Source organism: Hypanus sabinus, chromosome 16 (assembly GCF_030144855.1).
Source record: "Hypanus sabinus isolate sHypSab1 chromosome 16, sHypSab1.hap1, whole genome shotgun sequence".
Lineage (NCBI taxonomy): Eukaryota > Metazoa > Chordata > Chondrichthyes > Myliobatiformes > Dasyatidae > Hypanus > Hypanus sabinus.
In genome coordinates this window covers 84,070,765-84,096,749 of record NC_082721.1, presented here as the reverse complement: position 1 = coordinate 84,096,749, position 25,985 = coordinate 84,070,765, and the positions used below count along the sequence as shown (strand labels likewise).

The 25,985-nt window shown below is 44.1% G+C and overlaps 1 protein-coding gene across 2 annotated transcripts in view; it reads left to right on the top strand.

The window, feature by feature from the left end:
- Nucleotides 1-25,985, top strand: part of LOC132406527 (adenylate kinase isoenzyme 5-like) — a 110,766-nt gene that overhangs the window by 74,851 nt on the left and 9,930 nt on the right. The window contains exons 1-4 of one of the 2 annotated variants that reach the window (XM_059992321.1): nucleotides 9,176-9,326; nucleotides 19,399-19,434; nucleotides 21,452-21,615; nucleotides 23,770-23,886. In XM_059992321.1, the coding sequence (XP_059848304.1) occupies nucleotides 9,275-9,326; nucleotides 19,399-19,434; nucleotides 21,452-21,615; nucleotides 23,770-23,886 (369 nt within the window). In that variant the 5' untranslated portion in view covers nucleotides 9,176-9,274. Of the gene's footprint in view, nucleotides 1-9,175; nucleotides 9,327-19,398; nucleotides 19,435-21,451; nucleotides 21,616-23,769; nucleotides 23,887-25,985 lie in introns of those variants that run through there. The other variant, XM_059992320.1, reaches the window with a different exon arrangement.

Sequence of the window (25,985 nt, the reverse complement as noted above, 5' to 3'; positions counted from 1 at the left end):
GTCAGGGTGTCAAAGGTTATGGGGCAAAAGCAGGAGAATGAGATTGTGAGGGATGATAAATCAGCCATGATGGAATGACAGAGCAGAATCGATGGGCTGAATGGTCCAATTCTGCTCCTATGTCTTGTATATTAGGGACATTTAAAAAACTCTTTGATGGGCACATGGTTGATAGAGAAATGATGGGCTATGCAGGAAGGAAAGGATAGATTAATCTTAGAGTAGGTTAAAAGATCAGCACAATATTATGAGCCAAAGGGACTCAGCCGTACTGTTCTAAATTCTATGTCCTCTGTTGTAAATCTCGACTAATCATATTCGTCGTTGAGAAGCTGGTGGTGAGGCACCTATAGAAATCACCACAGTCCATATGCAGCAGATGTTTCTGTAGATAACCAAGTCAGGAGTTCACGTAGCTCAAGCCAAAACTGATTAAGGATTGATTTTTATATTTCCAAGTTGGGACAGTTTAGGAACTAGAATGAAGCTTGTCAAAAGTGGGTAGAAGCTTGTCATAGTTTAACTGAAATCTATCAAATGGTGAAAAGCCTCGAGAGAGCAGATGTGGAGCGGATGTTTCCTATGGTGCGGGACTTTAAGATCATAGGACACAGCTTCAGAACAGAGTGAAGTCCGTTTAGAATGGAGATGAGGAGGAATTTCTTTAGCCAGAGGGTGGTGAATCTATGGAATTTGTTGCACAGGTGGCTGTGGCGGTCCGGTCATTGTTTATATTTAAGGCAGAAGCTGACAGATTCTTGGATAGTCATGGATTGAAGGAATACAGGGAGAAGGAAGAAAATCAGTGTTGGATCTCCTGTTAGGGAATGCGATAGGTCAGCTGACAGATGTATGTGTTGGGGAGCACTTCGGGTCCAGTGATCACAATAGCATTAGCTTCAATATAATTATGGAGAAGGACAGGACTGGACCTAGAGTTGAGATTTTTGATTGGAGAAAGGCTAACTTTGAGGGGATGCAAAGGGATTTAGAGAGAGTGGATTGGGTCAATTTGTTTTATGGGAAGGATGTAATAGAGAAATGGAGGTCATTTAAGGGTGAAATTATGAGGGTACAGAATCTTTATGTTCCTGTTAGGGTGAAAGAAAAGGTTAAAGGTTTGAGAGTACCATGGTTTTCAAGGGATATTAGAAATTTGGTTCAGAAAAAGAGGGATGTCTACAATAGATATAGGCAGCATGGAGTAAAGGAATTGCTCAAGGAATATAAAGAATGTAAAAGGAATCTTAAGAAAGAGATTAGAAAAGCTAAAAGAAGATACGAGGTTGGTTTGGCAAATAAGGTGAAAGTAAATCCGAAAGGTTTCTACAGTTATATTAAAAGCAGGAGGATAGTGAGGGATAAAATTGGCCCCTTAGAGAATCAGAGTGGTCAGCTATGTGTGGAACCGAAGGAGATGGGAGAGATTTTGAATGATTTCTTCTCTTTGGTATTCACTAAGGAGAAGGATATTGAATTGTCTAAGGTGTGGGAAACAAATAAGGAAGTTATGGAACCTATGACAATTAAAGAGGTGGAGGTACTGGCGCTTTTAAGAAATTTAAAAGTGGATAAATCTCCGGGTCCTGACAGGATATTCCCCAGGACCTTGAGGGAAGTTTGTGTAGAAATAGCAGGAGCTCTGACGGAGATCTTTAATATGTCATTAGAAACGGGGATTGTGCTGGAGGATTGGCGTATTGCTCATGTGGTTCCATTGTTTAAAAAGGGTTCTAGAAGGAAGCCTAGCAATTATAGACCTGTCAGTTTGACATCAGTGGTGGGTAAATTAATGGAAAGTATTCTTAGAGATAGTATTTATAATTATCTGGATAGACGGGATCTGATTAGAAGTAGCCAGCATGGATTTGTGCGTGGAAGGTCATGTTTGACAAACCTTATTGAATTTTTTGAAGAAGTTACGAGGAATGTTGACGAGGGTAAGGCAGTGGATGTAGTCTATATGGACTTCAGCAAAGCCTTTCACAAAGTTCCACATGGAAGGTTAGTTAAGAAGGTTCAGTCGTTAGGTATTAATGCTGGAGTAATAAAATGGATTCAACAGTGGCTAGATGGGAGATGCCAGAGAGTAGTGGTGGATAATTGTTTATCGGGATGGAGGCCGGTGACTAGCGGGGTGCCTCAGGGATCTGTTTTGGGCCCAATGTTGTTTGTAATATACATAAATGATCTGGATGATGGGGTGGTAAATTGGATTAGTAAGTATGCCGATGATACTAAGGTAGGAGGTGTTGTGGATAATGAGGTGGATTTTCAAAGCTTGCAGGGAGATTTATGCCGGTTAGAAGAATGGGCTGAACGTTGGCAGATGGAGTTTAATGCTGAGAAGTGTGAGGTTCTACATTTTGGCAGGAATAATCCAAATAGAACATACAGAGTAAATGGTAGGGCATTGAGGAATGCAGAGGAACAGAGAGATCTAGGAATAACTGTGCATAGTTCCCTGAAAGTGGAGTCTCATGTAGATAGGGTGGTGAAGAGGGCTTTTGGAACGCTGGCCTTTATAAATCGAAGCATTGAGTACAGAAGTTGGGATGTGATGCTAAAGTTGTACAAGGCATTGGTAAGGCCAAATTTGGAATATTGTGTGCAGTTCTGGTCACCGAATTATAGGAAAGATATCAATAAATTAGGGAGAGTGCAGAGACGATTTACTAGGATGTTACCTGGGTTTCAGCAATTAAGTTACAGAGTAAGGTTGAACAAGTTAGGTCTCTATTCATTGGAGCGTAGAAGGTTGAGGGGGGATTTGATCGAGGTATTTAAAATTTTGAGAGGGATAGATAGAGTTGACGTGAACAGGCTGTTTCCATTGAGAGTAGGGGAGATTCAAACTAGAGGACATGATTTGAGAGTTAGGGGGCAGAAGTTTAAGGGAAGCACGAGGGGGTATTTCTTTACTCAAAGAGTGATAGCTGTGTGGAATGAGCTTCCTGTAGAAATAGTAGAGGCCAGTTCAGTTGTGTCATTTAAGGTAAAATTGGATAGGTATATGGACAGGAAAGGAGTGGAGGGTTATGGGCTGAGTGCGGGTAGGTGGGACTAGGTGAGATTAAGGGTTCGGCATGGACTAGGAGGGCCAAGATGGCCTGTTTCTGTGCTGTGATTGTTATATGGTTATATGGTTATGTTTGGACTGAGATGGAAATTGGATCAGCCATGATGAAATGGTGGAGTAGTCTCAATGGGCCAAATGGCCTAATTCTGCTCCTATATCTTACGGTCTTCTGATCTAAAAAGGCGCTGGCTGTCCACTTTATCTAAACCCTTTTTAATCTTATACACCTCATCAGGTCACCACCTTATCCTCCTTTGCTCCAAAGAAAGAAAGGCATTGCTCGCTGAACCTATCCTCATAGGACATAATTCACATCGCGTCCTGGTCGATCTCCACTGCACCTTCTCTAAAGCTTCCATGCAGAGGTTGATCAGTGGCAAGTGATATTTCCCACTGGTAAGAGGCAGGAAATGACCGAAAAGGGAGAAACTAATCACCTACCCTTGTAGTCAATGGCATCTCCATTGTCAACACCTCCTTTGTCTGTGGTCAATTGCATGTAATTGCATGGACTAAATAAATGCCATGATTACTAAGAGGAGTCAGAGGCTGGGTGTCCTGCAGTGAATGACTCACTGAAACATTTGCACCATCCACAGGGCACGGTGAGTACAGCCCAGAAATCTGACACAACCAGGACAAAGCAGCCTGCTTGATTCACCACTGCAAATGGTCAGTCCCTCCAACTCTGTGGCTGCAACGTGTAACATCGCCGCACCTGACATTGACAGCATTTCATAATTGGATCCTCAGACATCTAAGACATAGGAGTAGAACTAGGCTGTTCAGCCCATCCAGACAAACATTGGAATGACACTTAGACTGTAAAATATAGGAGCAGGACTAGGCCATTTGGCCCATCGAGTCTGCTCTGCCTTTTTATCATGGCCGATGTAATTTTCCTCTCAGCCCCATTCTCCTGCCTCCTCCCCGTATCCCCTCATGCCGTGACCAGTCAACAATCTATCAACTTCTGCCTAAAATATCTATAAAGATTTGGCCTCCACGGCTGCCTGGAACATTAGGGATACTTAATGTACTCATAGATAGACACATGGACGAAAGAAAAATTGAGAGTTATGGGGTATGTAGGAGTGAAGCGTTAGATTGATTGTGGAGCAGGTTAAAAGGCCGGTACAATATTGTGTGCTGAAGGGCCCATACTCTTCTATGTTCTAAGATCATCTAATTCTCATTGCATGGGTTCCTCTAATTGCTGAGGACTCATGAGTTGAAAATCATGCATCATACTCATCTGTTAACTTACAATAAAGGAATGGGCATTAAAAACACAATGGACGATGGTTGGGCCAGGGATGCCCTGACAAACTTCAACAGTGATGGCTCAGGATGAGAAGAACTGACATCCAGCATCCATCATGGACCCCTTTGTGCGTGGTTTGACCTTTCCCCTTCACTCCCACTCTGTTCAGCTTCACCAGCCCTCCTTGAGACCAGCCATCCAAATGTCAAGGGCTATCAAGCTCAGCTCATTGCTTTGGGTTATAACTGGGGCTGAAGCTGAGAATCCATGAGCTGGGTATTGGTAAGTCCACCAAATGAGATGCTCCAAAGCTGATGGTGGAGAGTTGACCAATCAGCCAGATTGGATTTGCCCCGTTCTCTGTGGGCAGGGCATTTCTGGGCAATCAGTGGCCATGTTGCGCTTGGTCGAGCATTGCCTAGTCCAGAGCCTAGATCTTCAGCACTACAGCCCAAAGAAGCAATGGGTGTATTATCTCCAGAGACAGGAGAGGAAAATGGGTAATATCAGTTTGCATTAGATGTTATAATGTCTACTATTCTGCCACATTGTCCAGCCCCGAGAGTGCTGGGAGAGAGGGCGTTCCTTGGTGGCTTGGATGTGGTCCAGCCTGTGTAGGTAGGATGCCCAGGACTCCCACTGTTAAGTCACAATGGCAGGATGACCAGTAAAGAAACAAGGGGAACAAAAGGCAAGGCAGCAGCACACTACAGGGTCAGACTCATCACTAAACTTTAACACACTGTTTAACATTAGTAATTGAGAAGCTCCAGTATCCCTAAGGATTTTTATTGGCACCGGAGTGGATCCTTTTTTCAATAATGGTTATAAAATGATCATATCCTCTCTTAACTTGGTCAGACTGTGACAAAGCTTCATTTATATTTATCAAACCCTGTGGATTTACAGGTGTTTCAATATGTTGCACACAAGCATCTGGGACTGCTTCCTTCTTTTTCAATCGGAAACAGCCATTACATGACCAGGTTTCTTACAATGATTACAAGTAGGACCAAACTGTCTTTCCTTCACGTTTCCATCCTCTTCCTTTTCTCACTAACTTCTGATTTAATTTCCAGTTTACCTTGACTCTCTGTGCTACTTTTTCTTTTAAAAGTTCTACCCTGAGGAAATTTACTCTTGTGGATTACAGCATACTCATCAGCTAATTTAGCAGACTCCTGCAACGTAGCAGTGTCCCTCTCATTTATGTTCTTACTTCAACAGGGATGCTCCTTTTAATTTCCTCCATTAAAATCAACTCTTTCAATTTATTATACTCCCCGTTCATATTTTTAGATGAAACCCATCTCTGAAAACACACAGCTTTATCGTAGGCAAATTCCACATAAGTTTTTTTCCACAGATCTCTTCAAATTTCTGAATCTTTCTTGATAAGCTTCTGAAACCAGTTCATATGTTTTCAATATATGCTGCTTCACAATATCATAATCAAGAGCTTGCTCAGCAGTTAAAGCTGTATAAACTTGTTGTGCCTTACCTTTAATTACACTCTATAACATCACTGGCCATTTCTCTTTTGGCCACTCTGAAATCAGAGCAACAGTTTTGAAATGTTGAAAATATTTATCCACTTCTGTTTCACTAAATGGAGGAGCTGATATAACTTTCTGACTAGCAACAGATTGTTTCCTGGAACCAGAGGACTGATTCTCGGACCTTAATTTCTCCATCACTAGCTCAAACTCCCTCTTTCTCTCTGCTTCTTTAGCTTCAAATTCTCTCCTTTTATTTTCATCTTCTAACCTACATTGTTCCAAGTCTGCTTTACATTGTTCTAACTTCATTTGTTTGATTTGTAATTGCATCTCTAAATCACTTATTGGAAACATATCTAACACCTCTTCAAAATCACCCTACTCTACATAGTGTGACGCGATATTTCTCTGAATTACAGGCTTTGTAGTAGCCTTCAAAATACCTTTAAGTTCCAACCTGCTAGCAATCGCAGATACATCACTCTTTTTTGCCTTGCTAATTAACTCTGGGTCTGGCGATGCCAGAAAGTCATCAATATTCATTGTTGCCGAATACCACCCACAAACCAACCAAACAAAAGAATCGGGAATTACCCTTTTCCAAATCAGATTGATAATTAAACAAGCACTTAGGCTCAAAAATGGAACATATCCCACGAGCCCCCAATTGTTACGGTACGTCACCAGCAACAATTAATATAGAATCAAGACAGGATTATTATAAATAAACATTTATTTAACTCAGCTCAACAAAAATGAAAAGTAAACAAATGACTAACTTAACCAGACATTGACTACTATACGGCAACTCGAACAAATCTTAAGGCGATAAATGCAAACAGTGATAAATGCTAAAATCCAAATGATTTATACGGTCAATTAGGACAGACTTTCCTGAAGTAACAGATTCCTCGAGGACATGACATTACTGCTGATCCCAGCTGAAATATGCCTTGCCCGAAAGACTCACAATGAAGGAAATAAAAAACGGCTTCAAAGAACTGACCTTTTGTTTGGCGAATAACATTGCCCCAACCCTTCCTGCTCTTACAGCAGTGATTATCTCGGATGCAGGTTACTACTTCCTTGAACCAAGATCCAATAAGGTCAATCCTGTGTTAAACCACCAACGACACCAACTTTACTCGATCCTTTTGGTTCCCGTACTTCGGTAAATCTTCACCCTCCAATTCTTAGACTTTAAGATTAAATTGAAGATACATCAGACATTAACTGGCAGCGATTTCCAAATCAGCCGGCACAACTCCACTTTAGAACGAAACTGCGTCACGAGCCCAAATACGCAGCATAACAGAGCAACCGCCAACTTAAATGACGTCCCAACAAAAACTCCTGCGTCACGAGAGTTGCCAGATTAAAATTCTAATTTAAAGCCAAACAATACCAGAAAAAAGCCAGGGAAAAGCCACACACTACTTTAAAAAGCCAGGGAAAAAGCCAAACAAATTTCAATATATTCTTCATACTCACATCACATGAAAAGCTCCAGATCCAGGTCATTACTATCCTCTTCACAGGAATGAGCGGAACATTGTCCGATGTGAAGATTTTTAGCATTTCTGGAGATGGAGTGAAGTCTTTGCAACATTTGCCTGAAAGCAGTAATTCTGCCCTGATTCTTACAATAGCATCAAGAAGATCCAGCTGCATTCTGTGTCTTGCCTTTGTTTTAACAGAGGATACAAGAGAAAATATCCTCTCAACTACAGCATTGCTGACAGGGCAAAGGTGGTGACCTCTTTAAATGCCTGATGGTGAAGTACACCATCCAAAACTGTCCAGTGTCTGTAGCGAGCCCACCTTTCTTAAGTGGGGCTTCTTCTTTCCAGTTGACAAAAATTATTTTTCTGTATTGTTCTTCAATAATGCTGACGTTGTTTCCTGCAAGGTGTGTAAAGGGTAACTCGGAAAACATGGGCCTTGAGGCCTGATTTAAAATCATCACAGGGCTCAATTTTGATAAACTTTCAAATGTATCTCTCGCTGACGGAAGTCTACGTGTAACTTGACTGAGAGCTTCTTCTAGCATAGACGTACATCTTTCTTTGACATTTTTTATTTCTAGATGGGCCTCAGCACTGTTGTTCTGCTGTAGGAACTTATTACAAGCTGTTAAGAATTTGATACCAAAATCAACTTCATGAATATTTTTTTCTGTCTTTTTGCATCATACAGTCTGTTCTGAAGACTCTTCTGGTGTGAGAATATTTGTTGGTCCTATCACTTAAAATTCGGACTAAAATACACAAGTGTTTTTGTGTTGAAATGTCAGTAGATTCATCTATAATGATGACATATTTCTTGTTCTTAAAGTCATCCGTGAGATCGGTTTTCAGTGCAGGCGAAATTAATTTTTGATTAAGCATGCACATTTAGTCTATGTAACTTTATGTGCTCCCGTTTTCTCCCACGCCCGTGTGTTATTATGATTTCACTGAGGTGGTCAACTATACATATCGCACAACAGCAGGTCGTACCTACAGCAATTTGAAGCTCTACTGCCTTAACTTTATCATTATCTTTGTTACATTGTGTCTGGCCTTTCGATGGAGTTCTCCGCTTGTGTCTCTCCGATTTTTCATGATTTGAAAGATACTTGGTAAAATATTGCAGTGGCACAATTTACAATAAGCTGCCTCCGATCCATCAGCAGCCTTTTGAACCCATACAAATGTTTCTTCCCATTTGCTATTGTACTGACGATAGCTATCGTAAGAAGCTTTCCATATTGACGGCATGGCCATGGGTGTTGATGATAAATGATTTATAAAAGCAGCCGGAGGCGTCACAGTTTCACCACAGAGCGTTATGGAAAGTACACTTCACGGTCGATTTGTATGATTATAGATAACATCCAAACGCTTCGGAGGTGCAAGGCAAACCGGACCCGGCCGCACCTGCAGATGCCGACCCGACTCGACTGGCCGGTTTTGGCGCCTTCTTGTCACCCCCCCCCAGAATCAGCGGGCGGCAGAAATATTGCCAAATGTAACTGACCAGAAAACATTTTTCTTAAAGGAAAATGTTTTAGAAAAAGGGATGGTATATAATACAAATACTTTGTCACCAAACAATTGATGCTGGAGCGTACAATCACAGTGATATTTGTCTCTGCGCTTCGCGCTCGCTGAATTTTCGTGCAGACAACCTTTGCATGTTAAAAAAGCCGAATGAAGTTTCTGAAGCCAACCAAATTGGGGAGGGGGGAGCCAGATTTCTGGAATTTGGCTCGGAAAAAGCCAAGAGCTTCACGCCCGTTGGAAACTGGTCGTCACGTGACCTCCCACCGGCGGGGACACACGTCACGTGACCTCACACGGGCTGGAGATTGCGTCACCTCACCATCAGCGGGGGAGCTTGTCCTCACTCATCGCGCACATCGCCAGCCCCGGCACAAGCTAGGAGGGTAGAATGGGGAATTGCAAAAGTGGTGAAACGGTACAGATCTGTGATGAAGTAAAAGGTAACGCTGGGACTGCGGCAGAACACAACAAAAAACTGGGGCCCTCCCCTCCGCCCTGAAGCAAAATATCTCCCTTACACTGCTGCCCCCAATTGGCCTTTCCAGTCAAAGCACCAAAGATGAAAGGGGTAACATCTTCCATGCAGAACCGCGGTGTCTGCGGAGCGGGTGGAATCTGAGCACAGTGCTGGTGGGAAGAGTTCCTCCGGGGCCCCCTCCAGCCCCAGATAATGGTTTACACTGACCCTGGTACAGGTGTCTTTACCCCACCCCCCCTTTCTTAAGCCGAAATGGCGTAAAGCGAAGAACCATTAATTTATGTGGGGGAAACTAGTAAAAGCAAAAATCCTCTTTGTAATGCGAAAACAGGTTACTAATGTAGGTCCTGACGAAGGGTCTCGGCCCGAAACGTCGACAGTGCTTGTCCCTACAGATGCATTTTGTGTGTGTTGCTAATGTAGGTCTTTCGTAAAAGCGGGGCGACGTAAAGCGAACATTCGTAAAGCGGGGTACGGCTGTATCTGGAAACTCCGCTGCTGCCTGGCAGAGTAAAATCTAAATCAGAGCACCAATGCCCACCAGAAATCAGCAGCTTACCGGCTTTTGCATTTAAACGGAGTATAGGAACAGGAGGGTTTTGGTTAAAAAAAATCATTTAGGGAATGCAGGAATGCTGACAAGTTCAGCATTGGATGGTTGTGTACAGTTTCGGTAACCCTGTGATAGGAAAGGGATTGTCAGACTGGGAAGGTCCAAAAGAGATTCACGAGAGCGCTAGTTAGACCAGAGGGTCTGAGTTATCCGGAGAGATCAGCCACACTGGACCTTAATTCCCTGGAGTGCAGGAGAATGAGGGGTAACCTCATAGGTGTTTATTAGAGCAGAGGCTGAGGACGAGCTTGCTCCCAGTGAGGTAAAGCCAGGTAAGCTCCTTTAATTAATCTAATTAGCTTGGGGGTAGGTAATGGAGGCAGCAGTTAGGGCAGTCGAGTGCTCCGTTTGCAGTATGTGGGAAGTCAGGGCAAGCATAATTGTCCCTGATGACTACACCTGCAAAAGGTGCATCCAGCTGCAGCTCCTGACAAACCGAGTTAGGGAACTAGAGCTGGATGAACTTCGGATCATTCGTGAGGCAGAGGTAGAAGTAGACAGAAATTACAGGGAGATAGTCACCCCTAGGAGTCAGGAGACAGGTAGCTGGGTGACTGACAGGAGAGGGAAGGGGAATAGACAGAATGATCAGAGCACCCCTGTGGCCGTTCCCATCAATAATAAGTACACTGTTTTGGATACTGTTGGTGGGGACGACCTACCAGGGACAAGTTGCAGTGGTTGCATCTCTGGCACCGAGACTGGACCCTCAGCTCAGAAGGGAAGGAGGGAAAAGAGGAGAGCAGTAGTGAGAGGGGATTCGATAGTTAGGGGGACAGATAAGAGGTCTGTAGAAGAGATCGAGAATCCCGGATGGTCTGTTGCCTCCCTGGTGCCAGGGTCTGCGATATCTCGGATCAAGTTCGCGGTATTCTCAAGGGGGAGGGTAAGCAGCCAGATGTCCTGGTCCATGTGGGGACCAATGAAGTGGATAGGAGGAAGGAGGAGGTCCTGCAAAAAGAGTTTAGGGAGTTCGGTGCAAAGTTGAAGGACAGGACCTCCAGGGTTGCAATCTCAGGATTGCTACCAGTGCCACATACTAGTGAGGCTAGAAATAGGCAGATAATGCAGCTAAATACGTGGCTAAGGAGTTGGTGCAGGAGGGAGGGCTTCATGTTTCTGGACAATTGGGCCTTGTTCCAGGGAAGATGGGACCTGTTCCGACAGGGCGGGTTGCACCTGAACTGGAGGGGAACTACAAATATAGTGCATGGAGTAAAGCCAGATCTAACATATAGAGAGGCTTTGAGGAAAGAGAAACAGAATAAAGGGTGTAAAGGTAGTAAGGTAGAAGGGCTAAAGTGTGTGTACTTCAATGCAAGAAGCATCAGGAACAAAGGTGATGAACTGAGAGTTTGGATACATACATGGAATTATGATGTAGTGGCCATTACAGAGGCTTGGCTGGCACCAGGGCAGGAATGGATTCTCAATATTCCTGGATTTCAGTGTTTTAAAAGGGATAGAGAGGGGGGGAAAGGAGAGGAGGGTGGCATTACTGGTCAGGGATACTATTACAGCTACAGAAAGGGTGAGTAATGTAGCAGGATCCCCTTTTGAGTCAGTATTGGTGGAAGTCAAGAACAGGAAGCATTGGAAAGAGTACAGAGGAGATTTACCAGGATGCTGCCTGGTTTAGAGAGTATGCATTATGATCCGAGATTAAGGGAGCTAGGGCTTTACTCTTTGGAGAGAAGGAGGATGAGAGGAGACATGATAGAGGTGTACAATATATTAAGAGGAATAGATAGAGTGGATGACCAGCGCCTCTTCCCCAAGGCATCACTGCTGAGTACAAGAGGATATGGCTTTAAGGTAAGGGGAGGAAAGTTCAAGGGGGATATTAGAGGAAGGTTTTTTATACTCAGAGAGTGGTTGGCGCGTGGAATGCACTGCCTGAGCCTGTACTGTGCTGTACTGTTCTATGTTCTAAAATCATGAGAGGTATGGACAAAGTGGACAGCCATAGTTTTATCCCCAGGGTTGTAGGAGGCACAGAATCATAAGGGGGCAGATTTTAAAGAGACCCGAGATGTGACTTCTTTACATTAAGGGTAGTGAATGCCTAGAATGAGCTGCCAGAAGTGGTCACAATGGCTACAATTACAACATTTAAGAGGCATTAAGATGGGCATGTAGAGAGGAAGGGCTTGGATCGAACGTGGGCAGCAGGTACTAGCAGGGAGAATAGTGTGTCTGTGTGGACCAGATGGCCTGAAGGGCCTAATTCAACATCATATTACTGTCTGATTCCGTAATGTTTACTGCCCCAAGAAGATGAGCTATTGTACTTTATGTAATAACAGTAACCCCCGGTGCTGTAGGTCCTTCATGGTGAAGAACCAGCAATGTTTCCAAGTTAGGATGTGGTGTAACTCGAAGGTAAACATGAGGTGGTGACCTTCCCGTGAGCTTTCTTCCTGAGAACAACTCATTGACAAAAACAAGAGATTTGTAAGGTCCAGCTGAAGTCTTGGTGAAATGCTACTCTGTGCTCATACACAGGTCCAAAGCTTGCTCTCCACATTTAAGGACAGTTAGCACAGCACTTTACAGGTGACCTGGGTTCAATTCCCGCTGCTGTCTGTAAGGAGTTTGTACATTATCCTCGTGAGTGCGTAGGTTTCCTGGTGTTCCAGTTTCCTCCCACAGTCCAAAGGCATATCAGTTGGTAGGTTAACTGGTCACTGTAAATTGTCCTGTGATTGGGCTAGGGTTAAATTGGGGCGGCACAGCTCGAAGAGCTGGAAGGGGCAATTCTGTGTTGTATCTCAAATAAGCAATCAATAAATAGATCGATGGATAAATATAGCAAGGGTTAAATTTCATTCTGAGATTTTTGGTGATCCAGCTTATATCAAAATCTTCAAGAAGGCTTCTGCTCTGGGGTAAAAATGTTCTCCTGAATACCTCCCCCAAGTTTCTGAAATCTCTACCAATCTTTCTTGGTTTGATGATTCTGTTTGAAGGTTGGTACCATTTGGCTCGTAGATTTCTTTGAGACTTTCGAAGGCACCAGGAATGGAATGAGATAATCTCGCTCGGAGAAAGCCTTAACATGGTGATTAGAGAGGGATGTCAGCAGCTTGTTATTAGGATGATGACCCTGTTTGTGTTCCAACCGCTCTGAACTGAGAGAACGGGATCCTCTCCCTTCCCCTCAGACTGGTGGCCTGGATCATAGCTCAAGTTCTCATTAGGTGGCACCCTAGAAAGCAATATATATGCTTCTCCTCATGCTTCTAACACTCTTCTTTGCGGGCCGTATTTCACTGTAACAGAGCCTTCCCTGTATGTGTCACTCTTAGGCAAAACACGCTACTAAATGGGAATGGACAATCTGTAATGTGTGGCTGTGTCAATTTTGCCAGGTCGAAGGTCACGCGTGGAACTCAAGGGCGGTTAGTTATAAATCCATAACTGTGTCTCTGCTCTCAGCTGAACCATCGTCTACTCGCCCCTTTTTTCTCTGACCCTGAGCTATCATTGATCATTAGATAATGAGAAATCTAGAGCAACAGACACAAAATGCTGGAGGGATTCAGCAGGTCAGGCAGCATCTACAGAGACTCTCAGCCTGAAACATTGACTGCTAATTCCCCTCCATGGACGCTGCCTGACCTGCAGAGTTCCTCTAGCATTTTGTGTGTGTTACTGTGGATTTCCAGCGTCTGCGGATTGTCATTGTTAATGAGGAATAGGCCTGCTTTTGATTTGTGGTATAACTTGGTAAAGATGCCTCCATTTCCAGGGTTCAGATCTGACCTCATTGACTTTATTTCTGACATCCTTTACATTCATGAGGAGTAAAAATCTTTATGTTACATCTCTGCCTGAATGTGCAATGTGCAATTTATAGTAATTTGTAATAAATAGTATGTACAACCGGACAGTCAATATAGCATAGGAATACAATTGTATCAGTGTTAATTAATCAGTCTGATGGCCTGGTGGAAGAAGCTGTCCCAGAATAGAGTTTGTACGTTCTACCTCTGACTTCTGGGGTTCCTCCCCAAGATCCCTGGTTCCTTCCCACATCCCAAAGACTGTCAGATACCCTTTATTGTGCATAAGTGTCAAAGAGAATCAAACTGCACCTCTTCACTTGCTACAACCCTCAGGACTCAACACCGAATTCAGCTATTTCAGATAACCACTCCTTCCTGTTTGAGTCAGGACATTGATGAGTCCGATGTTAATTCACCCACCCATCACATTACTTCTGTTTCTCTGTCTCCACGGATGCTGCCTGACCTATTGAATATTTCCAGCACTTCATTTCACCTCAAAAAAAGGGTGTTTGTTGCCTTATGATTACACAGATTGACCACAGCTTTTTTTCTTTGCAGCTCTAAGCACGCTAGGGTAACGGTTAGTGTGACGCTAGTGAACTGGATTGGCGCAAAAGGTTTAAAAGGCAAGGAATCCTTAACGGTTTTTGATTCGGAGCAAGAAGGCTGCGAATGAATGGCTGATTTCAGGAGCGAAGGCAGTTTTTATTACTTGGGGCAAAAGAGAGGCAAAACTGCGCAGGCACATGACATCAGCCAGTAGAGCAGGAAAAGTTTAAAAAGACTGCCATACCCAGTGGGCAGCGGAGTGAGAAGCAGCAGAGTGAAAGGGCTTTGGCTCAACAGGCTTAGGCGGTAACGGGACGAGGTGAGGTAGGGAGTATGTGTGTGAGGCCAGTTTTCTCTGCTCGGTGTCAGATGTGGGGGGTCCTGGAGTCTCCCAGGCGGCCATATCTGCACCCAGTGTGTCTAGCTGCAGCTCCTAAGGGACTGAGTTAGGGAACTGGAGATGCAGCTCGATGATCTTTGCCTGGTCAGGGAGAGCGAGGAGGTGAAAGAGAGGAGTTACAGGCAGGTAGTCACACCAGGGCCACAGGAGACAGACAAGTGGGTTACAGTCAGGAGAAGGAAGGGGAAGAGTCAGGTATTAGAGAGTATCCCTGTGGCTGAACCCCTTGACAATAAGTACTCCTGTTTGAGTACTGTTGGGGGGAGAATGGCCTACCTAGGGGAAGCAACAGTGACCATGCCTCCAGCACAGAGTCCAGCTCTGTAGCTCAGAAGGGTAGAGAAAGGAAGAGGAAGGCAGTAGTGATAGGGGACTCTATAGTTAGGGGGTCAGATAGGTGATTCTGTGGACTCAGGAAAGAAACTTGGATGGTAGTTTGCCTCCCAGGTGCCAGGGTCCAGGATGTTTTGGATCACATCCAAGATATCCTGCAGTGGAAGGGAGAACAGCCAGAGGTCGTGGTACGTATTGGTACCAATGACATAGGTAGGAAAAGGGAAGAGGTCCTGAAAAAAGACTACAGGGGGTTAAGAAGGAAGTTGATAAGCAGGACAGCAAAGGTAGTAATCTCAGGATTACTGCCTGTGCCACGCAACAGTGAGAATAGGAATAGACTGAGGAGGATAAATGTGTGGCTGAGGGATTGGAGCAAGGGGCAGGGATTCAGATTTCTGGATCATTGGGACCTCTTTTGGGGCAGGTGTAACCTGTACAAAAAAGACAGGTTGCACTTGAATCCCAGGGGGACCAATATCCTGGCTGGGAGGTTTGCTAAGGCTACTGGTGAGAACTTAACTAGAATTGTTGGGGGGTGGTAACCAAACTGAAGAGACTGGGGAAGAGGCGGCTGGCTCACAAATAGAGAAAGCTTAGAGACAGTATGTGAAGGAGGACAGGCAGGTGATAGAGAAGGGACACGCTCAGACCAAAGGTTTGAGATGTGTCTATTTTAACACAAGGAGTGTTGTGAACAAAGCGGATGAGCTTAGAGCGTGGATCGGTACTTGGAGACTGTTAATCAGAGATAGTGTCACAGCTGCAGAAAAGGTGGACGCCATGGAGGGATTGTCTATGGAGTTTCTGTGGGTGGAGATTAGGAACAGGAAGGGGTCAATAACTTTACTGGGTGTTTTTTATAGAGCGCCCAATAGTAACAGGGATATCGAGGAACAGGTAGAGAAACAGATCCTGGAAAGGTGTAATAATAACAGAGTTGTCATGATGGAAGATTTTAATTTCCCAAATATCAATTGGCATCTCCCTAGAGCAAGGGGTTTAGATGGGGTGGAGTTTGTTAGGTGTGTTCAGGAAGGTTTCTTGACACAATATGTAGATAAGCCTACAAGAGGAGAGGCTGTACTTGATTCGGTATTGGGAAATGAACCTGGTCAGGTGTCAGATCTCTCAGTGGGAGAGCAGTTTGGAGATAGTGATCATAATTCTATCTCCTTTACAACAGCATTGGAGAGAGATAGGAACAGACAAGTTAGAAAAGTGTTTAATTGGAGTAAGGGTAATTATGAGACTGTCAGGCAGGAAATTGGAAGCTTAAATTGGAAACGTTCTCAGGGAAAAGTACGGAAGAAGTGTGGCAAATGTTCCGGGGATATTTGTGTGGAGTTCTGCGTAGGTACGTTCCAATGAGACAGGGAAGTTATGGTAGGGTACAGGAACCGTGGTGTTTGCACACCACTGCAATAAATCTAGTCAAGAAGAAAAGCTTACAAAAGGTTCAGAAAGCTAGGTAATGTTAGAGATCTAGAAGATTATACAAAGCTAACAGGAAGGAGTTTAAGAAGGAAATTAGGAGAACCAGAAGAGGCCATGAGAAGGCTTTGGTGGGCAGGATTAAGGAAAACCCGAAGGCATTCTACAAGAATGTGAAGAGCAAGAGGATAAGACATGAAAGAATGGGACCTATCAAGTGTGATAGTGGGAAAGTGTGCATGGAACTGAGGAAATAGCAGAGGTACGTAATGAATACTTTGCTTCACTATGGAAAAGGATAGTAGTGATGACTTGCAGCAGACTGAAAAGCTTGAGCATGTAGATATTAAGAAAGAGGATGTGCTGGAGCTTTTGGAAAGTATCAAGTTGGATCTGTCGCCAGGACCGGATGAGATGTACCCCAGGCTACTGTGGGAGGCAAGGGAGGAGATTGTTGAACCTCTGGCGATGTTCTTTGCATCATCAATGGGGACGGGAGAGGATTGGAGGGTTGCAGATGTTTTTCCTTTATTCAAGAAAGGGAGTAGAGGTAGCCCAGGAAATTATAGACCAGTGAGTCTTATCTCAATGGATGGTAAGTTGATGGAGAAGATCCTGAGAGCAGGATTTATGAACATTTGGAGAGGTATAATATGATTAGGAATAGTCAGCATGGCTTTGTCAAGGGCAGGTCGTGCCTTACGAGCCTGATTGAACTTTTTGAGGATGTGACTAAACACACTGATGAAGGAAGAGCAGTACATGTAGTGTATATGGATTTCAGCAAGGCTTTTGATAAGGTACCCCATGCAAGGCTTATTGAGAAAGTAAGGAGGCATGGGATCCAAGGGGATATTGCTTTGTGGATCCAGAACTGGCTTGCCCACTAAGGCAAAGAGTGGTTGTAGATGGGTCATATTCTGCATGGAGGTCAGTCACCAGTAGAGTGCCTCAGGGATTTGTTCTGGGACCCTTAAATTTCGTGATTTTTATCAATGACCTGGATGAGGAAGTAGAGGAATGGGTTAGTAAGTTTGCTGATGACACAAAGGTTGGAGGTGTTGTGGATAATGTGGAGGGCTGTCAGAGGTTACAGCGGGACATTGATAGGATGCAAAACTGGGCTGAGGAGTGGCAGATGGAGTTCAACCCAGTTAAGTGTGAAGTGGTTCATTTTGGTAGGTCAAATATGATGGCAGAATATAGTATTAATGGTAAGACTCTTGACAATGCGGAGGATCAGAGGGATCTTGGGGTCCGAGTCCATAGGACTCTCAAAGCAGCTGCGCAGGTTGACTCTGTAGTTAAGAAGGCATATGGTGTATTGGCCTTCATCAACCGTGGATTGAATTTAGGAGCCGAGAGGTAATGTTGCAGTTATATAGGACCCTGTTCAGACCCCCACTTGGAGTACTGTGCTCAGTTCTGGTTGTCTCACTACAGGAAGAATGTGGAAGCCATGGAAAGGGTGCAGAGGAGATTTACAAGGATGTTGCCTGGACTGGGGAGCATACCTTATGAAAACAGGTTGAGTGAACTCTGTCTTTTCTCCTCTCACCGACTGAGGATGAGAGGTGACCTGATAGAGGTGGATAAGATGATGAGAGGCATTGATCGTGTGGATAGTCAGTGGCTTTTTCCCAGGGATGAAATGGTTGACACAAGAGGACACAGGTTTAAGGTGCTGAGGAGTAGGTACGGAGGAGATGTCAGAGGTAAGTTTTTTACTCAGAATGATGAGTGCGTGGAATGGGCTGCCGGCAATGGTGCTGGAACTGGATACGATAGGGTCTTTTAAGAGACTTTTGGATAGGTACATGGAGCTTAGAAAAATAGAGAGCAATGGGTAAGCCTAGTAATTTCTAAGGTAGGGACATGTTTGGCACAACTGTGGGCCGAAGGGTTTGTATTGTGCTGTAGGTTTTCTATGTTTCTAATTCCCGCAGCTGTTTGGAAGGAGTTTGTACATCCTCTCTACGACCGTGGGACTTTCCTCCCACATTCCAAAGACGTATGGGTCCATATGCTCATTGCAGAGACAGGTGTAATAATTAGGCAATGTGGGCTCATTGGCCCAGAAGAGCCTGTAACTGTGCTGTATATCTAAAGTAAAAAAGAGCTTCTGTAAATTCATGTAATTATAAGAATACCCTATTTTGAAATTAAATGTTGGAAATTTCATTTCCTACTGCTTTTATTTACCTTTATTTATTTATTTCTATCTCTCTGACTACCAACAGTACCTATCTATCTGCATACACAATGGGACAGACCCTTCTGGCCCTTTGAGCCCCGCCAACCACCAATCCTCCGATTTCACCCGAGCCTAATCACAGGACAACTTACAATGACAATCAACCTATCAACCGGCCTGTCTTTGGACTGTGGGAGGAAACTGGAGCACCCGGAGACAGAGGAGCTCCTAGTGTCAATCATTCATTCTCTCTTCTAAAACAAAATGGACGAGCATGGTCTCCATATCATCATACATATTCCATCTCCACAACTCCCCATCTCTGCTAGTGTTATTCCACATTCAGTTCTGACAAAAAGTCACTGTCCTCTGACCTCAGTGCCGTTCCTCCCTCCACAGATGCTGCTTGACCAACTGAGTGTTTCCAGCATTTCCGATGATATGTCCATACAGGGTTGCTATTTTCAGAATATGGATCTTCTCACTAATGGGTGACACAGGTGTAGATCTCACCTTAGTGGGCAGCTGGTTACTTACCCTTCACCTGCCTCGTATAGTTGGTTGGCTCATAAGGACAGAGCCACAGATAGCATCTAACACACTCCTCTTTCCTGATATCTCCACGCGGTGGGAGAAAAGTCATCACGCCTGTGGAGTAGGTTCAACCTGGGCAGAGATCTGAAGTGCAAAAATCTAAATGCTTCTTCTTCTATCTTACAGAAAAATTGAAGGCCAACAAAATTATCTTCGTGATTGGTGAGTAAAGTCATTCTCGCTCCTTTCTGTTTCCTAAAGATAAAGCTGTTAAGATCGAACGTCATGTGGATGAATAATTCCCAGTAAATTACAGCACATTGCAGTGAAATCTGAGCCGTGTTCCTTAAGTGAAAGAAGTTAAAGGGAAATTTGATAGAGGTGTTTAAAATTATCAAGGGCTTCAACAGAGGAGAAACTGTTACAGAGGAGAGGGAGGGAAAGGTAACCAGCAAAGGAACCAAAAGGGCAGATAAGGAATTTTAAAAATTAGAAAATCTGCAGATGCTGGAAATCCAAGCAGCACACACAAAGTGCTGGGGGAAGTCAGCAGGCCAGGCAGCATCTATGGAAAAAAGTACAGTCAACGTTTCAGGCCAAAATCCTTCGGGTAGAATTTTAATTCCAGTAACTTTCTGAGATCAGAGAAGTGCAGCCTAAAGGAAGGAATTTCCAAAGAAAATCGGCAGAAATTTAAAGAAAGAACCAATTTTAGGAAAGAAAGGACTAATTGGGTTAGCCGATTCAAAGTAATAGTACAGATATGATGGCTGAATGGCCTTGTATACGGGATAAAACCAAGGTCTTGTTCTCTTTGGGAAGGCCCCCTCCCACCCTCATCCAAACCACTGCTGCCTGTGTCCTGAAGATCACGCCATACATGTGTTCACCGGCTCCCAGTACAGTAACAGCAAGACTTCAAGATTTTCAACCTTGCTTTCAAGTTCCTCCACAATTCCACACTGTTCCCTACAGTTGTGACCTTCTTCAAACAGAATCAGTTGGAATCAAATTAGAATCCGAATCAGATTTATTATCCTTGACTATCATACAGTGTGAAATTTGTTGCTGAATTCAAGATCTCTGGTGATTTTTTTTTAACCAGATCAGCACATTGAATCTGCAGTACTTTGATCAGAAATTGGAATGGAGCGTTGGACCCTGATCCTACTTCACTGTCAGTGTTTCAGGGTAAAGAGGGCCTTGCTCTTCATGACCAGGAAGCTAAATCAAGAATACCTTCATTCTGGTCTCTACATCATCACTAATTGAATCATGGTGTCATTGTCAATCATACCGCAAACACTCTCTCACTAATTCTGGTTCTAGCTTTAACCCTTTACCTACTTACTTACTTACTGCCTGTTACGCAGCCAGCGTTCAGGGCTGCAATGAAGGTCCTCCATCTCTGTCTGTCCTTGTCGCACACAGATATAGAAAGTTACTTCCTTGCTGTTTCTGTATCATTTTTGACTAGTCAAGGTTGTTAGCCCTGAGCAGGTTAGCCCCGAATCTGCAAGACCGGTGGACCACTTTTAGTCTGGCCTCTACCCTTTGACCTGTTTGACATGGATGACCCTACCAAGAGCCAAAGCGTAAAGCCCTGACTCCAGCCAACATAGCTCTCTGGGTCATTAAGGCACGCAGTGTCCAAACACTACGACATCACTGTGGTCCTCTGGGAGGAATCCTACAATAACCCTAGATCTAATTCTATAGCTAATCCCAGGCTCGACCCCATAATGGCATGATAGCGTAGTGGTTAGCGTAGCTTTTTGTAGTGCTAGCAACCCAAATTCACTTCCATTGCTGGCTGTACGGAGTTTGCAGTGTTCTCCCTATGATTCCATGGGTTTCCTCTGGTTTTCTCCCACATTCCAAAGACGTAACGTTTATTAAGTTGTGGGCATGCTATGCTGGCGCTGGAATCATGACAACACTTGCAATCTGCCCCCAGTGCATCCCTGGACTGTGCTGGGTATCGACACAAACAACACATTTGACTGTGTGTTTCAATGTATAAATAAAGCTAATCTTATAACTAATTTTATACCTAATCCAGTAACTAATCCAATACTTGGCTCCCTCTGTGTGTTTCAGTGCTAAATTTTCCTTACTAATTTTCCTGTAACACAGTTGAGGGGCATGGTGCAAATGTGGGCGCATTGCACTAAAACAAGAGGAAGGTTTGCACATAAACGAACGTGTGAGTCTCCCAGTAACCTGTGCTGCGTTTCAGGGGGGCCTGGATCAGGGAAAGGCAGCCAGTGCTTGAAAATGATGGAAAAGTACGGCTTCACGCACCTGTCCACAGGGAACCTGCTGCGGAAGGAGATAACCAATGAAACGGAACGAGGTAAAAAGATCAAGAAGATAATGGTCGAAGGAGGCTTGGTTCCGCTGGTGAGTACCGTGAGCGTGCTGTTCCCCGTCACCTGCTGACCTGCACTGCAATCAGCCGTTCGATTAAATGAAATGGAGTCTAGTAAACTGATCTCTCCCACCTTTCTACACCATAAACTCCTCCTCCAAAAAGAGAATTCTTACTAACCTTGTCAATGTGGTGAAAGTGTTTCCCTTCTAGCTCTTTTCTAGGACAACACAGTAGGCCATTTTCCCACATGTCAATGCAGCAACGTAATGATGTTCAATCTGTTCTCATCATGTTGGTGGAGGATAAACATTGGTTCCGAAACAGCAAAAGAGAATTCCCTGGTTCCACTTCTCTAGGTCAAACACGCACCTGACTTCCTGAGATTAATAATCCCTATAGGTACCTTACTCCGAAGGTTAAGCTCAAACAGACTGAATTCAGATATAAAATCAACATGATGTCTTATCATAAATACTTGTTCTCTTTACATAGATTGTTGGATATTTCACATTCCCTTCCTCAAAATGATAGCCTTTAATCCCCGTCCAAGATAAGAAAGACTATTTACCCCGAAGTGATTAAGATTCAACTGGGATCTCGTGGTCAGGTGGCGAATAGGTTTAACAGACTTCATGGCCAAATCCTGTTCCATTTTCCAATTTCAATGTCCTCCAAAACTGTTGGCATAATTTCTCTGTGTGCTGCTCAGGCTGGGATTGGCATCAGTTCAAAGCCAAGTCTCAATGTCCAGTGCACCATGATAGGTATCAGTGAGATAACTTTTTTTAAAAATTAAAATCCAGGGAGGCTTTCTTTTTCCCTGGATAGGTCAATGGGAATCTTTGTTGAGTTGCGCAGAATCAGGACTGGAGAGACAAACACTGGAGCCAAATTGTCCTCTACAGTACACGGTCAGCATTATCAATATATCCACAGGTCCTGACAGTTCCAGCGGGCCCAGGGAAACCAGACTGTATAGCACAGTCAACCTCTTTGCTATGCAGCTGAAAATGAGCTTCCCACAGAATAAAAATAGGACAATAAATGTTTCACAGCACTCTTATCAGGTGTGTGTTAGCCTCGCAGATAGGACAATAACTGGTTCACATCACTCTCATCAGGTATGTTATCCTTGCAGGTAGGACAATCCCTAAGCTAATATGTCAAACATAGACCACTACCCTTATGGAGAAAATCACCATTTTCTAGGAGAGTTTTCTATGCACCTCAGATTTAAATGCCCAGCCCCAAATCTTGTAACTGTGTCCCCTTACCCAATATCTCCCATTGGCAGAAACATCTTGTCACCTCCTTGTCATGCTCCCTAGAGAGCTGAAATGCCTCAGTGTTCACCCCTCATTGTTCTAAACTCCAAAGAATAAAGGTCCAAGTTCTTCAGCTGCTTGTGATAGAACCGTTCTCTCATCTCAGGAACCAGTCAATGAAATGCTATAGTGAACAGTTGCTTGTCTCCAATCACCTTAAAATTATGCCTTCTTGTAATAGCCATTTCCACCCTGGGAAAAAAGATGCTGGATTTCCTCTCTTATCATCATATCTGTTTCTATCATATCACAGTTCACTCAAACTTTTCTGATAAGGCGTGATCTCCAATTCTTCAACAGCGTTCTGGTAAATATCCTATGGACCCTCTCTAAAGCTTCTACATCCTTCCTATAATGAGGTGACCTGAATTAAACACAATATTTCAAGTGTGGTCTAATCAGGTGAGATTTTTCCAACACACAGAGGGGTAAGTGTGGAGCACGCTGCCAGGACCAGTGGCAAGGATGCATTAGGGACATGTAAGACACTTACATAGGCTCATGGATTTAAAAACTTGGAGGGCTGTGTGGGAGAGAAGGGTTAGAGTGACCATGGAGTTGATTAGAAGGCCGGTACAATATGCCACCCTATCAGCTTGTGAGGCAACTGTGTAAATCTATTGCCTCAGATCCCATCCCTCTGTTCCTCCATGTTGTTAATAACCCTACCCTTCACTTTGTACCCTTCCTTCAAGTTTGACTTTCCAAAGTGAATCACCACGAGTTTCTGTATTGAACTCTATCAGACACCTCTCGGCCCAGCTCGGTATCCGGTCCATGTCCTTTCGTGGCCCACGCTGGCTGTGATTGATCCTGTAACTGGTTGTTGGTCTTCTGACTTTGTCTCTCTGCTTTCAGGGAATCACGCTGGAGATTCTCAGAGATGCCATGCTGGAGAACCTGCAGGAGACAAAAGGCTTCATGATCGATGGCTATCCCCGGACCCTAAAACAGGCTGAAACATTTGATAAATCAGTGAGTGTTGAGACTGACAACACACCTACTGTTCTGCCTACTCTCCTCCCACCTGCTCCTGTCCTCATCGATCCCTCAGAGCCTCCCCATGTTAAAATGCAAAGCTGAAATGTTGTGCAACAGGAGCCCCAGTAATTCCCCATTAATTGGCATTGGTTCACCGTGCACAGAGTTACAAAGAGAAACTTCTGTCTGTGTGCCATCTACAGGCAAGGCATCCCATACACAAGTACATCGAGATAGTGAGAAGCAGAACAGGATACAGAGTAAAGTGCCACAGTTACAGAGAAAGTGCTGTGTGAGTTGACGATGAGGTACATAGGCCATGGTGAGGTAGATGAGGAGATCCAGAGTTTGTCTTTTAGCATACAAGATCATTCTTCCTACAGGAGTCTGACCCTGTCATGCGTATGCCATGATTATATGTATGTGTACATACTCACATGGACGTGTGTGTATCTGTGAGAGAGAGGGTGTTCTGTGTATGCTCACGGATGAGTACCCTTACAGTAGCCTTATGAAAGTACAAATACACACAGTGTATGCATGAACCTGCCTGAATACATACATGCATTTGTGTTTCAGTGCATGCACAAGTGTGCATCTGTGTGTACAGGTGCACATTTCCGTTTCTGAATAGAGAATGATAGTGACGTCTTGGTGACAGTGGACACCAACTTTTGGAATGTCAACATGATCTCTGGCTCCAGCCTGGAAGAAGCCAGATGTGCTAAGGTTCTTTGCTGGAATTTCCCAAAAGCATCACTGTGGCAGAGAGGAAGGTTCCAGAATGGGCAGTCAAAACTGTCCAACATCAAGGACATGCATATCGAAAGATGCCAGAGAAGAACCAGTAACATCAAGAGGGTTCCCACCCACTCTGCCCATGGACTGTTTGACCCACTCCCATCACGGAGGAGACTGTAGCATCCACGCCAAAACCACCAGACTCAAAAACAGTTACTTTCCCCAAGTATTAAGGCTGATCAACACCTCCACCCACTAACCCAGCCATCCAATTCCCCAACCACCATTATTTTATTATTTCCTGGGGTCAGTCACCTGATGTACAGACACTCCAGTGCATAGCGTCACTTTATGTTCGCACTATCAATCTATGTATATAAGCTGCCTTTCGTATTTATATTTACTGTGTTTATTGTTTTTTATTCTGGATCTAGAGTAACAATTACTTAGCTCTCCTTTACTCCTGCGTACTGGAAATGACATTAAACCATCTTGAATCTTGAAGTTTGTCAACACTTTAGATGTCACTAAGATGTCTCAGTGCCTGAGAAGAACTTGGTGATCTTCCTCAAAGACTGTCATTCAGTAGCACTTACATCTACAGTGATGAAGTGTTTTGAGAGGTGATGAAGCATGTCAGGTCCTGCCTGAGAAGCGAGTTGGATATGCTCCAATTTGCCTACCTGAAGTCCACAGCAGACTTCATCTCATTGGCTCCTCACTCAACCCTGGAATATCTGGACAGCAAAGATGCTTACATCAGGATGCTCTTTATCGACTACATCTCAGCATTTCAGTACCAACCTCCCCTCAAAACTAATCAAGAACTTGGCCTCAGTACCTCTTGTGCAGTTGGATGCTCAACTTCATCACTTGCAAACCCCAGTCAGTTTAGTTTGGTAACATCTCCTCTACGATCTCTGTCAGCACAGGTGCACCGCAGGGCTGTGAGATTAGCCCCCTGCTCTACTCGCTTTATAACTGTGTGACTAAGCACAGCTCCAATGTCACATTGGAGTTTGCTAATGACACCACCGGCGTGGGCCAGACCAAACGTGGTGATGAATCGGCACATAGGAGGGAGATTGAAAATCTGGCTGAGTGATGCCACAACAACAACTCTTCACTCACTGTCAGCGAAACCAAGGGGCTGATTACTGACTTCAGGAGGAGGAAACCAGAGATCTATGAGCCAGTTCTCATCAGAGGATCAGAGGTGGAGAGGGTCAGCAACTTTAAATTCCTTGGTGTAATCATTTCAGAAGACCTATCCTGGGCCCAGTACATGAGGGCAATTACAAAGAGAGCACAGGAGTGCCTCTACTTCCTTAGCAATTTGTGATGATTTGGCA